The following is a 17,247-nucleotide window of genomic DNA, read 5'->3' on the forward strand; positions in this document are numbered from 1 at the left end:
GGCCAGCCTTAGGGTTTATTTATAAGCTCTCAGTAGCCCTCACTGCTGTTGTTAAGAGTCAGGCTTTCCCACCTTCACCCTCTTTTATTTGCAAAATTGTCCAGGCTTATTTTGGGGAATGCCGGTGCTCGCCCAGCAGGCACACAACCAGGGATGCGATACAAATCCTCAGGGGCAGACCCCCAACTTCTCCAGGAAAAATTAGATGTATTTTACACATTACAGTGTAAAACACATTTACATGTGCTGTAAAACCAACATTTACCAAAAGTGCCAAGTTTGTGACAGAAGGATAGTATTCCCAGGAGCATCAGACTTTCTACACACAGACAGGTTTCTTTCAGGAAATCTCAGAAGTGTGATACTGATACACATACCACTGCATACACACAAAAAACCCCACCCCTTCTGCATGTGTTTTAAAACACTGACCATTTACAACAGCTTGTGCTATTTCAGAAGAGAAGACATAGAGAAAACATCAGTGCTTTGTATATTTTAAGGCAGCTGAAGTGCAAAGCATAGGATGCAGATGTAGGGGCACGTTGGTGCACATCACGTCCCATCTCCGAGCACGGAGGCCAACGCACCTTTTGAAAGACACATGGAGGGTTCCCAAAGCAGGGAACCCTTTCTCCCAGGCTTTTACCTCCCTCCCAACCCATGAGTCTCACGCATGCCCTAAAGGTCCTCACCGGTCAGGGACTGGTCCGCTCCCAGCACGTTCCATTCTGCCGGCAGTTTCAGGTGTCGAAATGCCAAAGCCACTTTCTCATCCAAAAAGTCCACATCAGCAGCGGGTGGTCTCGACCGGTCCAAGAATCGGGTGAAATTTAGAGCTTGCTGGTTGCCGGCACAGGTGGCCAGAAACTGGGCGGCGTCGTAGGCTTCATCCTGGACAAACTGAAAACTCTCTTCTGCCACAACCAGAACAGGACGACCTTCTCTAGAGGCACAAAGTGCCACCTTCACTGTCTCACAGCAGTCATGGCCTGCAAAATAAAACCAAGGGCAATGGTAAAAAAGAACAATTGCATGCGCTGAAGAAACACAACTAAGCAACTCCTTTGACACACACAGTCTTTACATTAAATCAGGTAAGAGCAAGTATTGAGGGTCACAACTCTAAATTAAACACTATCTTAGGAATTTATATGTATCATCAGAGATAAGTATTTCTTATAGACTTTAAAAGGAAAAGATGTGTAACTCTTCTCTGTCACAATATAAGCAAAGAAATATAAGCCACCCTTATCTGACCAGGCTATTTTTAATCAGCGACAAGTAAACTCAAGAGCATTAAGTAATTCAAGTGAAGATTTTGCTAACGTACCAAAAGCCAGATTATATGGTCAAACTTTTCTTTTCAAGCTCCACAGGACTCCAGTAACTCACCAAAAACTAGAATCCGAGTGCTGCAAAACTACGTACTCCAACTGCTGTCGCAACACTTGGCTTGTACCGAAAACACCAGTTTCACCGAAAACAAAGACCTAAATGGCTACGAGAGCACGATCTGCCCAGGCATGCCCTGTGCGTGCCCTCAGATCCCACGCTCACTGCTGCACCTGCCTTTTGCATTTGGGTTCACGTGACAATACTAAAACTAAGCCGCTTCTGCTAAATAAAAACATGGAAATGGCCACTTACCATATTTACAAAACAAGAAGGTTGGAAGTTTGGTAACTTTAAGTTTATTTATTTATTTAGGGCAGGGGAAACAGGAGAAAGGATGCCCTGGCATGGCAACAATTTCACTGACTCAGAAACTAAAAAAAAAAAAACCAAAACAAACCCAAAACCCGCAACACCTTTTTGCAATTTTAAAAGGAAAAATATACTGTGTCCAACCAGCCCTTGTAATTGTCAGACGTGCCCCTTCAATAATAAGGTTTGTGTTTCAAGTTCACCGAGCGGCACAGTTTCTTGTTCCAGTCTCGGACTGACATCATGGCTGTTTTTGCCAGAACAGCATGGACCCTGCACTAATTACTGGAAAAGCTTCTTTTTGCCCATGACCTCAGCATACTACTACATTCATGAAACCCTGCTTAATTAAATACAAAATGACGATTTATTTTTAAAGGCTTGAAAATTCAATTTAAGCCCCTATTTGTGGTCAGTGGGAAAGTTTCCTTCTTGTGTCGGGGCCCTTTGCTGTTGATTTTCCTGACAAAAGGAAAAATATGTCCCTAATCTTCATGGTCTTCCAGCCAACCTTCCGAATCTGTTCTGAGACTTTTGGCACACATACAGGTTTTGTCTGCTGAAAGAGGCGATCCTGAAGTTAATTGAAAGGTCAAAACTTCTATTAGGACACTGTGGGTAGCACCAAAATTGTCAGAGACGAGGCTGTGCGGTTTCCTAAGGAGAGCAAATGCAGCTGGAAAGGTATCAAAGCCAAGTGTAGAAGGGGAGGACGAAAACACACACAGATGTTGCTGCAACAGCTCAATACAACCAGGAGGCTCTGAAGCTGAAAGGTGAGAAAACTTCTTTCCATCCAGCACCAGGCATCTATTAGCAAGAGGATGATGTGAAAGCTGAAGGAATAGATTTACTAGTACTGATGTTATGAAAAAGAATAAGGGTAGGAAGACCTACTTCTACTGTTCTTGGAAATATTGCACGTGCATTCTAATACATCACCAGTCAACAGGACGGGCAGTGGCAGGGATCTCAGTAGCCCAGATGAAACCCGTTCACAAACTTCACCCGTCCTCACAGTAGGAGCCTCAAATATTCACGGGAGAAGCGGGGAGACAGTACAACTTTGGGGGAACTTGCCTTTAATGCAGTTCAGAAGTGTACATCCCTCCACCTTCTTGCTTTGCTCATCTTCTTAAGGACATCAGAATAAGGAGCTGGTAAGACTTATTAATTTTATTTAAAACCTCCACAAAAGCAGCGAGTTGCATGCAGCCTGCTGAGAATGCCGTGCTACCCTACGGGAGCTGACTCAAGCGCTGCAAACTTGGCTCTCCCTCATGCAAAGCAGTAGAAGTTCGCCAGAATGCAGAGTTAAAAAAAATTCATAATAAAAGACTCCTTAATAGCATGAGAAAAGCTAAACCTTTTTTTTTTGCCCCCTAAACTATTTTCTGTCTATTCCCATAAGAATCCCATCTGCAAAAAATAACCTAGACTACAGCTACTCTGCCAGAAATCCAGTGGACTTTCAGGATTGAAGCGGAAGGCAAACGCGGCCCACGAGCAGGTACACAGAAACACTTTGGGGCAGTCATTTCCTTGTCTTGAAGCCAAACAGCTCTCCTGTGGGACAGCAAAAGCTCCTCCGTCATGACAGCAACTAAAGAAACCTCAGTCAAGACACGTGGTCTCCTTAAACCGGTACATCATAGATGTACACAAAGTTCCCTTGGGTGGAGTGTACGTGAAACACCAGCCCCAAAATTAAGCAAAGCTGCAGGATTGTTCAATGCAACGCAAGGGGAGGTGACAAACAGGCCATGTCCTGATCTGCAGCCAACAATGGTTCTCTTGAAACGTCCCCAGATACCTAACACAGCCCTGAAAGGGAGGTGACAGAGCTGACGGTCCGTTTTCATCTAACAGGATCAAACAAGCATCCTGCTAAACCCCGGGGAATGTTCTTCGAAAAGGCAACCGCTCGCAATGCTTTGATGTTCTCCTTCCCTGCGTCTGAGAAGATGTCAGACTAGGGGGGTAAGAGTCTGGGACAGGTTCTGACTTCTGGCAAACAGTTCAAACGAAAGAGGAGCCAGTAAGTAACTAGCGTGGCCAATACTAAAAAGATTGCTCAAGAGGTCTCTGCCCCCCTGCTTTGAAACCGCTACAGGAACGATGTAAGCAAACATGTCCCCAGTACATGAACCTTCTGAAGGAACCATCAGTGGGGCAACGCTTCTCTCCACATCAAAGACCGTTGCTTCCTTTGCCTAGATTAATATCTGAACTTCAACAGCCCTTTTTCCCAGAGCATTAGCAAAAGTGAGCTAAGCTTTCTGGCACTCTCAGGAGATAAGTGGTTATCATCTGTAAAACAAGCCCAAATCTGGTTTTATGAGGTTAAGTAACTTGCCCAAGATCACAAAGAGCTCCGGGCAATGCCAGAACAGACGCTATAGCTCTTGATCATCTCTTTTCTGCTCCGGCTGGTAGACAGCAGGGCTTTCTCCTAACATGGTTTAAGCACCAAGTCATGCGCTTTGCAAGCATCAGGGCATTCGCCTATCGACTGCTGTAACTCCCTCGGACACCTTCCCCACAAGTGGAACAAAAAACTCCTGACTCATTAAAAAGGCGAAAAAAGTTCTGGGTGTGTCAGGAAGAGTGATGACCCTATTTATAGCCTATTTTTAAAGGTTTGCATTTTGGTAGGCTGAAAACACATGTAACTGAATAAATCATGCACATGAGTGCACCCACAGAAGGGAAGAGAAATCTCCGTGCTTCACAACGCAATCAGGTCTGCGATGCCGCCCCGCACCCCTCCTGACCGCCTTCAGTCTTCTCCGGAAATCAGACCCTTTGGCCAAAATAGCAATGAAAAGAAAAATGATGAAATACTGAACATCCCCACACTGGTATCATCCAGTAGTATTCCAGTTCAAATTTTAACTCTTCTGACAAACGCAACAGTGTTTCTACCTTGCTGATGTCTCAGACTGCACAGACTAACTTCATGTGTATAGCTAGGCTGCTCTTCTTCATACTTTTTTTTTTGCCACAGTATGAAATTAGGTCATTTACACTGGCCTAACTGTGATAAAAGTCAAATAACCCATCCCTTAATACTTCCTGCATTGCATTTTACCCCATTTTTCCTTCTGCTCCTCAGTTACTTTAAATTTAGCTTGGAAACAATTCACTACTTGGAGTTGTTTTGAGACGTGCCAACATATTGCAGGAAAAATACAGAAATCAAAAAACTATTTCAGTCTATGCAGGATGGGCGCAGTGACTGCTTCTGTCGTGATACAGCGAATTCCTCATCTTCACGTAAAACCACACTTTAAAAATTATTTAAAATGAGACAACAACTCTTCAACTAAAGAATTCCTTACTGAGTGTCCTGGTTTTGGCAGGGATAGAGTTAATTTCCTTCCCAGTAGCTGGTACAGTGCTGTGTTTTGGATTTAGGATGAGAACAAAGTTGATAACACACCGATGTTTTAGTTGTTGCTAGCTAGTGCTTACACTAGTCAAGGACTTTTTAGTTTTCCATGCTCTACCATCTGAGAAGGCTGGAGGTGCACAAGAAGCTGGGAGGGGGCACAGCCAAACTGGCCAAAGGGACATTCCATACCATGGGACGTCATGCTCAGTACATAAACTGGGGAAAGCTGGCCGGGGGGGCCGCTGCTCGGGGACTGGCTGGGCATCGGTCGGCGGGTGGTGAGCAATTGCACTGTGCATCACTTGCTTTGTGCATTATTATTATTATCACATTATTATTATCATATTATTATTATTATTATCATTTTATTTCAATTATTAAACTGTTTTTATCTCAACCCACGAGTTTTTCTCACTTGTGCTCTTCCAATTCTCTCCCCCATCCCACCGGGTGGGGGGAGTGAGTGAGCGGCTGCGTGGTGCTCAGTTTGCCGACTGAGGTTAAACCACGACACTGAGCCACTTACTGAAACTTGCTTTGGTCAATACATAAGAGCAAAAAATGAAGAACACAGAGTTCTGGTCTCTTTGTTCTTATCCCTGAAGAGATGAGATGCATCGGTATGATAGCACTGCCTCCTCTACACAATAACAATGCAAAACAATGAGCAGAAGAAAAGATGGAGATTTCTGAGCTGTAAGTAATTAGCACACAAGTTAATGTACGGCCTTAGACCTGGCTATCTAATTGGTACCTGGGTCTTTGATCTGGGGTGTGGTTAAAAGGGCAGCAGCAGAACTCTTTGGACTTTTTCTTGTTAAACAAGGCACATGGAGACAAAACACCCCTAAACACAGCTTTACCAAAATATGATTTCATTTCCTATCCTCTGAAAGTGGAAATCCTGTCCAAACCTCCTATTTTCAGAATTCACATTTGAGCTACCAAACAATGGGCCCCCAGCCTGGGCGGCTATTTAAAGCCCTGCTGGAAGCACATGTTTGGGTTTGCCTGGTAGGTGACTAAAGACTCCGGTGCTAATTGCATCCTCTGAGTTACCATGGTGGGGCTGGGTTGAAAGAGGACTTATAAAGAGATTTAAGCAGGACAGGAAAGCCAGACAACAAATGTGGTGAATCTCATGAAGTATCTCGGATTTGCATCCCAAGAGATGTTGCCATCTGGTGGCTTGTGGACAGGGAAATCAAGGGATCTCCTGTGGCCATCCGCAAAGTGGTTCTTTTCTGCTTCAGAAGTCCCAAATTCTGGTTCTGAAAATCAGAGCCCATATTTGAAGTGCGTTTGTGCGATTTACAGTGTTATTGTATTCACTCTTGCAACACAGGAAACCTTATGAAATACATAGACACAGTACCAGTAACAGACAGCAGCCTTTGTTTTTCATTTTAAACCCTCAACTATTAATATGGAGAGTGTAGAAAGATATTTTTAAGGCCTTTATACTGCAGATGTCCTAAAAATCTATAGAAGTGTAAGACCCCACAAATTACATCATAAATAATTTCAATACAGATTCAATCACTTTTTCCTGTGACTGATGTCATCTAGAACTGGCATCATTTCCTTTTAATTACGCTGCCTAGAGCAGTTAAGTACACCAAAGAGGATGGACTGCAAAGTCTTCTTGGCTATGCTATTTTATTCTATTTTAGGGTTTTTTTTGTTTCATAATTAAGACTATTTTCAAATCCACAACTGGTATTGCCAAGTGGTCATTTGTTATGCAACTTGTTTACCCTTTTGGTCTACCAGTACAAAGATTGTAATTCATGAAATACAGCTTTTTCTATGAAAAGTTGTTTCCTAGGGGAAAACACAGTCTGTGGTAGAAAAGAATAAAACATGAACATATGCAAAGGATTTCACAGTACAATAAAAGTTTGAAATTAAGATTTTTCCAAGCTAATTGAAATTAATTTTAGTCTATCCTTTTAACTAGCAGAAAGAGAAAAAAAAATCTGAGAACTACAGGAATTAAGAACAAGTAAAAGACAGAACCTGCTTCTCCACCTGAGCTTAAGCACAGAGAAAAAGCTCCCTGTGAGTCAAGGCATTTGGAGTAAACCGGAGTGTTTCAGCCCTGTGGAAGCCGCTGGCAAGCAGCTACCAGCAGACAGTCTCTCAGGCCCTTTTTCTGCCTCTAATTTTGCTCCTCCTCCCCTTTCAAACCCATACAAGAATCCTGCACCTTCTGAGATCAACCAACAAGAAAAAGTGGTTTAGGTGTTACAGAGCAAAGGCTCAGAGTGCTACAACACATTGCAACAGTACACACAAAGGCAATTATATCTCACAAAATTACCTTACTTATTGTTTCAGTGACTCAGCTTATAGACAGGGTATTTCTTACCCTTCACTTGCTTGATTAGGAGCTGCTGCAGCTCTGGACTTACAGCACGGGACTGTCTCTCCCTGTTTCCTCCACCAAGCTCCTCTGCGTCTCCCAGATACTACACTCCAGTCTTTAAAGGCAAAGCAAAATTTGTGCCCAATAATGCAGCCATTATCGTGACGGCACACAACCCGCACTAGATGCACCGCACAAAAACTCGAGCTTCCAGCACACCAGCTCGTTCTGTGAGCATTCTCCTGTGAGAAAGTTCTCCCCAAATCTGCGCGAGAGCATCCCGATGCCAAGATGCCTCCACTGCCCACGGCAGGCTGTGGTCAGGGCTTTTGACTCATGTGGACAGGGATGAGGTCGTTCCTTCTTTTGTTGGTTTGTTTGCCGGATCATGATTTGAGGCTTTTTATTATAAGGTGGTTTTTTTTCCAGCAGGGGAAAAGCTGCTCTATGAGGCGACGAGGCTGCTGTCTTATAATGAAATTTCACATCCCCACTTTAACACAGACTTTCTACACTACCATGTGCAATCTGCTTGGCCATTCGATGTCTCAGTTACCCTCCCTACTCTGCAGAGATGTTGGGAAGAAAAGATATATTAAAGATTATGACAGTCTCGGTTACTACAGTAATAAAGGCTTGCTGAAAAGCTCAGTTTAGGACTAAATAGGATGAGCATCTGTGGCGTAAGTGGACACATCCGTCCCCAACTGTAAAATTTCAGCAGCAACAACAGTTTAGCCATAGCAGCAGAGCTGGTATCATCTCTCTGCATCCTCCCCTGCTTGGACCTTTGGTATTTTCTTAATGTCCTAACTCCAGCGACCAAGCTTTTGCAACTAGTGACAGCCAAACTAGAGCAACATCCAGTGCCACAGCATCTCTGCCTGCCACACAGACGGACCTTAACGTGGGAAGTGTCTGATGAGCGTGTGTTTGAAATTTTTCTGCGGAACTACTGAGTGCCTCTGGTACCGAGGAGAACTTCTTCAATTGTGGAGAATTTGAACCAGACCATTTAGAAATAGAAGCATCTTAACAGCGACAGTAAAGCAATAGTTAAATAAGGTTTTGGTACCTTTTCACCAAGGCAAACAGAAGCTTCATTGGACGATGTAACCTGGTTTGTCCTTAGGCTGGCAAAAGAGCTACTGGAAGCACACAAAGCATCATCCACTGCCTAATTATTGTAACTCAGTAGCTTATTTGATACTTCCAAGTTATGACAGATCAGCTCAGATGAGAATCTGTTTCTTACAAGGGGAAATTATTTCCCTTAAATTCATAACACAGTCAATAGTGGGGTAGGATAACCACCCCATCCCATCCTTCAGAGTAAGTGCAGAAATACAGGTAGTACTTCACCCTTTGAGTGACTTCTGAATCTACATTTAGCCACATCTTCAGGTAAAAAAAGCTGCTCCCATAAATTTACAATCAGAAGTACTTTCTTTTATTATGCACAAAAATAAAAGCTTACATTTGAACAGTACTGTTAACTATATATTCAATATTTAAGGCTGCTGATGAAGACAGCATAAGAAAGAGGCAGACTGCTCTAGTAATGTAAAATGCAGCAGTCATTTGACTCTGCAGTTGTAAGCTTTTATTTAGGCAAAGTCTTTCAGGATATAGAGAATTTTCACACACAATGAGAATTTGAGATGTATTCTGACAGTTTATAATTCCATTCCATGTTCTTTAATTTCTCATCTAAAACCACCTTATGTTGTTGAGATTGTTTTTTTTTAATGTGATTTCTTTTGAAAGCTTTGCAAAAACATTCTACTTAATTTTGGCAGCAAATGTAATCAAATAATTTCTCTTTCTGTTTTTTATGCCTCCCTACATCACCAAAACTACTGACAAAGTCAAGAAAAAAAATTTAAAATCTGGTTTTGTTTTTACATTAGCTTTAACAGAATTATGGTTACCCCTTTCACCCTAGCCCCTGATGGACTTCATCTGAAGTCTCCTGGGGACCATATGAAACTCTGAGGACTTGGGACGAGGATGAGGGAAGCGCTTCAGGCCCAGAAGGGAAGCAGAGGAGGTTCAAGGCAGGCAGACAGAGAGGCTCGGTATGCTCTTGAGTGAATCAGCCCTTCCTTCATCCACCTGAGCCGTCCGCGAGGAGCAGCTGTGCTCCCAGGGACGTGCAACACATCTTGCATTGCAGGGACGAACGAAAGATGCTCAAAGCTAGAAGTGAAGGACAAGATTTTGGCTAAAAGCCGTTTGCAAGAGTTTCCTTGTAGAGCACTTGCTAAGTGCCCGGGCCTGGATGTTTAAACAAGGGCTGGTCTCGCACACACTGTCTCTTATTCATGGCTAATCCTGCAGCGAGGTCAAATAACGCCAGCTCTGAGTCACCACAACCATCTCCAAGGCAACTGGCTGAATATACAGTGTAAACACATGATTACAGATTCACTGTCGAGTTCAGGAAGGAGGAGGAGGAGGAAGAGCTGGGTTGAAATAAGTCATGCTCTTATTGAAATCAGAGTAGTCAGTGCTGAAGCAACACTGGACAAATACATCGGTGTCAGTGGAGGGTATGAAAAAAATTTTTTTTCCCGTTTTGTTTCTCTCCAGCACCCCCTTCACCACTAAAGTCTTTTTTTCTCACGCAGTTTCTCCAAAATGAGGTACGAGCACAGAAGAGGCTGTTATCCAAATGGTTGCTTTACATCTGAGATGTCACCTCTTCCCTTGCACCATGGCCCCGGACAGTGCTATCTGGCAGGAATGGGACTACCGTTCCGAAAGGCCCGTTAAATCTTTGTCTTATACAAGCTGTATTTTGGGACAGCAGCCATCCCTATCTAGCATCCCACGCCACAAGTTCACAACTCTACTGGGTCAAAAACAAAAAGCCCATTATAACTAAAGGAACAATTGAGAGTAATTCTCTCCTTTCCCTTTAAATCATGAACGGAGTCAGATTTCCCACTAACAGTGACAAAACGAGCCCCAGGGAGCCGTCCCCAGTGACTCAGTTATATTTGGAGCCGGCAGGACAGGCAGAGCCCAGAGCATCGCCCCAGGTACCGCCTGGCAGCCACCGCCCCAGCCGCATCCACCACTGCTCCGAGGATGTCAGGGCCAGCGGTGATAGGAAAGCATCGCTCCCGCCCGGAAATCCCATCAAGTACGCCGGTTCCCGCACGGGCTGAAGGGGAACACTGATGCTTTTCAGTTCCTTTCTTGGTGACGCAGCCGCAGTCCCGAGGGGGAGGTGAGGTCATTGCAAGTGGGGCTGGCAGAGCCCCGCGCCCACCACACAAAAGCAGGGAAGGAGTCACCCCTTCTTCTCCCTCCTCTGGGAGAAAATAAGCACTAATCTAATTGATTGCACGGGGCTCCAATCGTCAGTAACCGTAAAAAGACTTCTCTTCCCAAGCCAATTGAACAACCCAAACAGCACAAAAAGAGGAGGAAATGAAAAAATACGGCAGCCAACTTTTAGCCACTCATTCTCAGGAGGAAAAACTCCTTAGCTCAAATTTTACTTCACATGCATCTCTCATAAAACAATACTTATGAGATAGATAAAAAGGCAAACCCAAGAAATACACTTGATCGCTTAAGCTATACTGTGCATAGTGAAAATGTCAGGCGTTTTTCTCACACTAGTATCAATGTGCTGCACAGCAACAAATCAGAATGAAAGGTTAATGGTAAGGACCGCAGCCTGGAACATGCTCATTCCCACGGTCCTGAAGTCACCAAAGGAAAATGCTGTGCCGATTTGTTTTGTTTTGTTAACGGCACGAAGGCTTAAAAAGAGCAGCGGGCTTTAATGTGCAAACCCACCCCATCTGAACCAGCTGTGCTGGAGGGATGGCACCATGCACCATACATTGCCAGCCACTGCAAGAGTTTCAGAAACTCCATGTTGGCTCTGATCTGCACGACAGGATTTAGAGGAAAAGGGTTGTATTTCACCAGGACTACAGCAATGAACCTCACAGATCCTAAACGTAGCTAGGACTTACCGGGCTGTACACCATTTAGACAATAGCATCTCTAACCTGGCAAATGTGTCTTCCATTATCTTGCTCGCATTTAAAAGCTTTTTACTATGTGTAAATATAACTGTATTTTCCACAATAGAATCCCATAGTTACACATTAAATAATTGCAATCTCAGAGTCATATGATTCTAGCGAAATCAAGCGAGAGATTTTTAAAAGGCAAAAGCAGTCATCCAAACCACACGTTCTACTCTCTATGAATGTGTAAATGAGGAAAATGAGGAAAAAGACAACCAACAAAACAGCATTACATTTAAGTCCCCTTGAATTAACCAAATTTCATAGACTGATACACTGATATGCAAAGAAAGGCAATTGTTTACCAGGAGAAATTGTCTCCAGACTCCCACGATTAATCTTTCTCGTGCTTGTGCAGTGTTGGACAGTTGACCCAGTGAAGACCAAGTAAAAAACTACATCATCTTCAATTTTATCTTCCTCAGTCAGCTGCACTGTAATAACAGAGTCACCCTAGGGAAAAGGACAAGAAAAAAGGTTAGGTTTACATTTGCAAGAACTGCATCATATAAGATAAAACTTCTCTACCTACAAGGCTCCTGCTCCCTGTTCATACACTCCTTTCACACGACTCGGGGCCCATCCTAATTTTCAGATATGCAAGTTATCCTTAGCATGCCTCTTAGAATCACAGCCAGCCAACCAGCTAGAAAATACGTTGAGCACAGCTCTGGGAAGAGATATGTAGAAATCTCAAGGGTATATTCAAAATAGCAACTTAATATGGTGAAATCACACCAAGTCTGACAAACACGAGCACACACCCCACTCAGGGTTTTTTAAACACACACACACATATGCATATATATACACACACACATATCCCCCCACATATGCACAGCTAAAACAACAGAATTGGGATAGCAGCCTAAAATTGCCTCTGTCTTCATAAATTTGAACAAATTCCCTAATTCTTGCTTGAGCGTTCACATTTTCCCCATCCAAGCTAGCCACCGTGTTGATAATTCCAGTGTAACCAACTTAATCACTGAACGCAACTCTCATCCACAATCCATAAACACACAAAGATACGAAAGTTTCATATCCACTGAGGTTTTTTCCACCTTCCTTACAAAAAACCACAATAACTGTGGCTGTACAGACAGCCGTAGCTCTTCTCACTCATCTATAAGCTCATGTCTTGGTGAAAAGCTCTGTACATTATCAAAACCAGCAGTTCTTCAAACCCTGAAATCTGTCGTGATCTGTTGGCTGAACACTCCTGCTTAGTTTTAGGGAGGCTTTGTTTCAGTATCTCAGCACCTCAGTATATGCTATCATTTTGCTCATCTTTGCTATCAGCAAAAATTATGTTCATAAAGGGCACACATGGTTATCACAGTTGACCCAGCACAGGATACAGTAAATACACCTGAAATTCATACACCTGCATGGACAAGAACAGAAGCAATATCCACCAACTTCAGTTTTCCATGGGGAAGAGAAAGCAAGGAAAGAGGATGGCTTGCAGTTACTACAGAACTAAGTGAGGCATCTTCATTTGATCTCACCATACATAATTTATCTGTCCAAAGAATTATATAAACTACAAGACACTGAGAACAACAGACTGTGATGTGACCTTCCACCCCTTTTCTATCAAGATCAAAACCAGTTGGATGCCCCAGTTTTACACTGCAGCTGCATTAGCCAGCTCTCTGCCACCACCCCACTGAGCATATGGTTAAGGCTGCAAATCTGGAAAACATATTATTATTATTCTTTGTGCAGATTATATAATTCTAATTTGCATATCCAATAGAATACGCATGTCATTTCATTTAAAACCTTCTCCTTAAGATCACTCAGTTTGGCCCTTCTCTTTGTCAAATATAAGTACTGCAGAAAAATCCCAGGCTTCCAAGCCCTCCCGTGCACCCGTACCAGATTAGCATCGCTTCCCACGCTCCGTCTCACGTCACCCCCCATTCTCCCTCATCTCAGCTCCTTTTACGCCCTACCACAGCTTCCTCCTCCAAGATTGTGTCCAGTTCTCCTCCTCTGATCTGGCCCGTCCGGTACCTCTTGCCAGGGGCAGGACTGCACCTTGTTTTGATAGAAACAAGGTTTTGTAGTGCAGTACACAACCAGCCCCTGGTCTTAAAAACAAATATGTGGGTCAGTCTTACACAGGAAAGAAAACCCGAATTCAAAAAAGATAAATGGAGCTGTGAGTCTAGTTTGCATTTCCAGAGGTTGCAGAGTTACAAATGTTCATTTTAGGAAGGTCTCATCACGTGATAACATCAGACCAGACTTCCAGCTGGGGAGAAAGGAACCATGTAGCAAAAGTATATATTGTACATAGTTAGTGTTAAAATAAAAACAGGTGCAAAAAGAAATAAATCAAGCTTTAAATTCAAGCGTGACCAGTTCACATGCTGAGTTGAAAACTAAATATTCCATTTCAAGCAAATGGATCCAGTTTTGAGCGGATGTTCAAAAAAACAAAAGCTGAAGTTTTAACCTACAAACCCTTCGTGCTTTGGTTTTTATACCCGTCTTTGTTCAAACTGTTCCTCCCTTAAGGCATGAACACACAAAGTACTTAAGTGGACTTAAAATGCAGGTGACATTTCAGGACGCTCATCAACAGGGCTGATTGTTTAAAGTGGTATCTGTTAAAGGAGATTTTTCTTTTATTTAACTCAGAAATCAAGTACAACTGGTCCAATTCTTGTGAAAGAAAAGCAAATCTGCATACAGTGCACATGAGAAGACACCTGTCTATCCATGTGAAAGTCACTTCCATATGAAGGAAAAGCAATTTAATTTGCAGCATTATTGCAAAAGCTATTTTGTATATTTAGTTATTGACAAAAGACATGTAAATACATGTAAAAAACCTGAACACCAAAGGTTCCACATAACCTGAAATCTGTCTAAGCTGGGACTTAAAAAAAGATAGCTGAACTTCTCATATGGATACGTGAACTTTAGGTGTGGAGCAGCCTGACCTAATTTTGAAGGTGGCCCAGCTCTGGGAGGTGGTTAGACCAGATGAACTTCAGCAGTCCTATCCAACCAAAATTATCACATTTATATTTTAATTCAGTTTACTTTAGTTCATGTTTAAGTCTAGGGGAAGCATAAATTATCATCAGCTGACACCAATTTAAAAGGCTCTTCAGCTGCGTCTAAGTAGCACTTTACGGTGGGATGGTCCCCACCACCCTGCTCCTTCCTCCTCCTCTTCTGGAGGACCCTCCGGCAAAAGACTGAAGGGGAACGCGCAATAGCCTCAATATGATAACTGAGCATTATTTTTTTTTTTCTTTAATTGACATTTTAAGTTGTCTCCAAATATCTTCAGCAAGATTGATAACATGCCACTTAACTGCTGCACGCTTCAGTTTACTTACAGGTGTCTTCTGCGCTACCTCTTAGCTGTACTGTGCATGGTACAGCTCACAGCGCGTGATGTGATCTGAGATCCCAGAAGGAAAAGAGCAAAGAACTAAATAAGAAAGACCGTCCTCCTTCAACACACATCTCTACTTCCCAGTTATTAACAATTTCGTTGTCCACTGCCAATTTTAATTTGATTTTTAAAAGTTATATTCAAACAACTTATTTATTTGAAAAGGAAATAACGCATAGAACAAACCCCTCTCTTTCAAACATTTTGGAATTAAAGAAAATCAGTTACAAATGCAGCCAAATTCCTCCAACCCACACAGAAGACTTTCCAACAGCACTATTGCATTCAGCCTCCAAAAACATTTTAATTGAAGTATGTTTACCTTTATTCATCTAATATTGTCCAAAAAATGTCATCTGTTCAGTATCACTGCCACACAAGGTGGTTATTATAACCCCTCTTTCATCCCGAATGGCTAGAAACGGGAGGCCAGCCTGCCAATATCCCTTTGGTGAAAGTACAGACAGATCAAAGCCATTCTCTGGAATGCTCCAACAAATAAGAATAATTTAATTTCAAAACTAGTTTGGATCGACTAACATTTACTTGGCTTAAAGCCCATTGGAAATGAAAACATTCCATTTTGGTCCATTCATGAAAGAGGTCGCCCTCTCCCTCGTTCGGATCTGAAAATCTCTGGTTTCAGATAGCTGTAACGGGATGTAAAGAAGGTGGATGTGGCTCTTTCCTCTAAATATATTCCCTTCCTCAAACTGAAGGGAGACAGCAGAAGGTCTGTCTCGCCAAGGGATGGGTTTAAAGCTCTGACCTTGGGCTTTAAACTACTATATAACAATTCAGAAAGGAATTTTAGCGTGGCACATCTCTGTACCTTTGGCTTAGTTAAGGCAGCAGAAATGCAATTATCTCCAAAAAGGCCCAAATGCTGTTACTAGGTCTAAACCCCAAAACCAGATAGACAACGCACCTGTTTGCCAGCGTATGTTGCTGGCGTTAGGACAACTCCACCTTTTTAGGTTTTTGTTTTTCCAGTGCTGCAGTTAAAGGCATGCAGATTGTATGTAGGCAAAGTACAAGCAACTCTGAGTAATCATTTCTTCTTTCTCAGACTTCGTTTCTGTGCCTGTTAAAACAAACTATTCACCTTCAAAGTCTTTTTATTTTTTAAAATAGATGACCTCAGCAATATTTGGAAGTGACGATGAAGCAAATAAAATCTTTAAGCTCAAAAGAATTAAGATCACTTATGTTATTGGCTCAAAAATACTATCCACCTTCCAAAAATAAATAATTGTTTTAAGCACGTAAAGCCATCTTTCTTTTCCACTTCAGGCTCTGGAAATCTGTCTGGTTTTGGGGAAATGGTCATCACTGGGGACCATGAGGGCAGCCCCAGCAAAGGCAGCATTCCAGACCTCAAGATGAAAACTAAGAGTTTAGCTGGCAGGGGGCAGTTTTCCCTGAGGGATATCTGCTCTACCAGCAACAGGTACATTTCTCTACGATGGACTACAAAGGGAAAATACTCGTAGCATGCTCACTAACCAATTTTAAAGTTTCTACCAAAAAAAAAAAAAAAAAGGCAAGCTCTACCTTTATAGCTGAAGCATGTGATTTCTAAGCTGTTTTTCCCTCCACGGTTCATATTGGGAATTTTGAAGTATGTTATCTAACCCACAAACCACCCACTCTGACCTCCACACACACACACAGTCTAAAAATACTTATGAAAATGAAGCGTGTGTTAGATAGCAACGCTGAAGCATTCAAGCATTACTTCAGCATTCTGCTTTTAATAAGAAAACACGAACAACCAGTAATCCTGAATTTGTTCTACGCAGAAAAGCAAAATTGCTGCTGCTGACCATTGCCATCTCCAGCTGTTTTTTCATGCAGGTGAAGCCTAGCCAGTGATGGAAAGTCCATGTGTTAGATGGCTTAGAGATTCGCATGCAAGGAAAGAAACCTTCCTCCCAATATATTTCCTTCTAAAGAGCTGTTGCAGACATCGGTGTGATGATGCTTTATTAAAGAGACTGGATTAGGCACTGGATTAGATGAGTAAACGTAACCTGCCACTGTAACAAGTTTTGTTTTGTTTCCGCTATTCATAACATGAATCAGATCCTTGTTGGGTCATTGCTTATTGCATTATGTTGGGACACAAAAGGAGAAATATGCTTTTGAAACAGATCTTTTTTTTCCCCCTTTGGGAAGCTCTAAATAGCTCCTAAGAGAGCTGCACTGTACCCAGGAGGACAGCACAAAATCACAGTTGCGGTTTCCTCCTCCTTCAAGAAATTCAGGCTCATTGGTACCTTTATTTATTCATTTTTAGATGGAG

General features: G+C 42.5%; 1 protein-coding gene across 6 annotated transcripts in view; it reads right to left on the bottom strand.

The window, feature by feature from the left end:
- AKAP13 (A-kinase anchoring protein 13) overlaps positions 1-17,247 on the bottom strand; it is a 228,407-nt gene that overhangs the window by 131,597 nt on the left and 79,563 nt on the right. For all 6 annotated transcript variants that reach the window (XM_076347955.1, XM_076347960.1, XM_076347959.1 and 3 more), the window contains exons 5-6: positions 11,827-11,974; positions 696-992 (exon numbers count right to left, since the gene is read on the bottom strand). In XM_076347955.1, coding sequence (XP_076204070.1) covers positions 696-992; positions 11,827-11,974 — 445 coding nt within the window. The remainder of the gene's footprint in view (positions 1-695; positions 993-11,826; positions 11,975-17,247) is intronic.

Source organism: Aptenodytes patagonicus, chromosome 10, assembly GCF_965638725.1.
Source record: "Aptenodytes patagonicus chromosome 10, bAptPat1.pri.cur, whole genome shotgun sequence".
In the NCBI taxonomy this organism is placed as follows: Eukaryota; Metazoa; Chordata; class Aves; order Sphenisciformes; family Spheniscidae; genus Aptenodytes; species Aptenodytes patagonicus.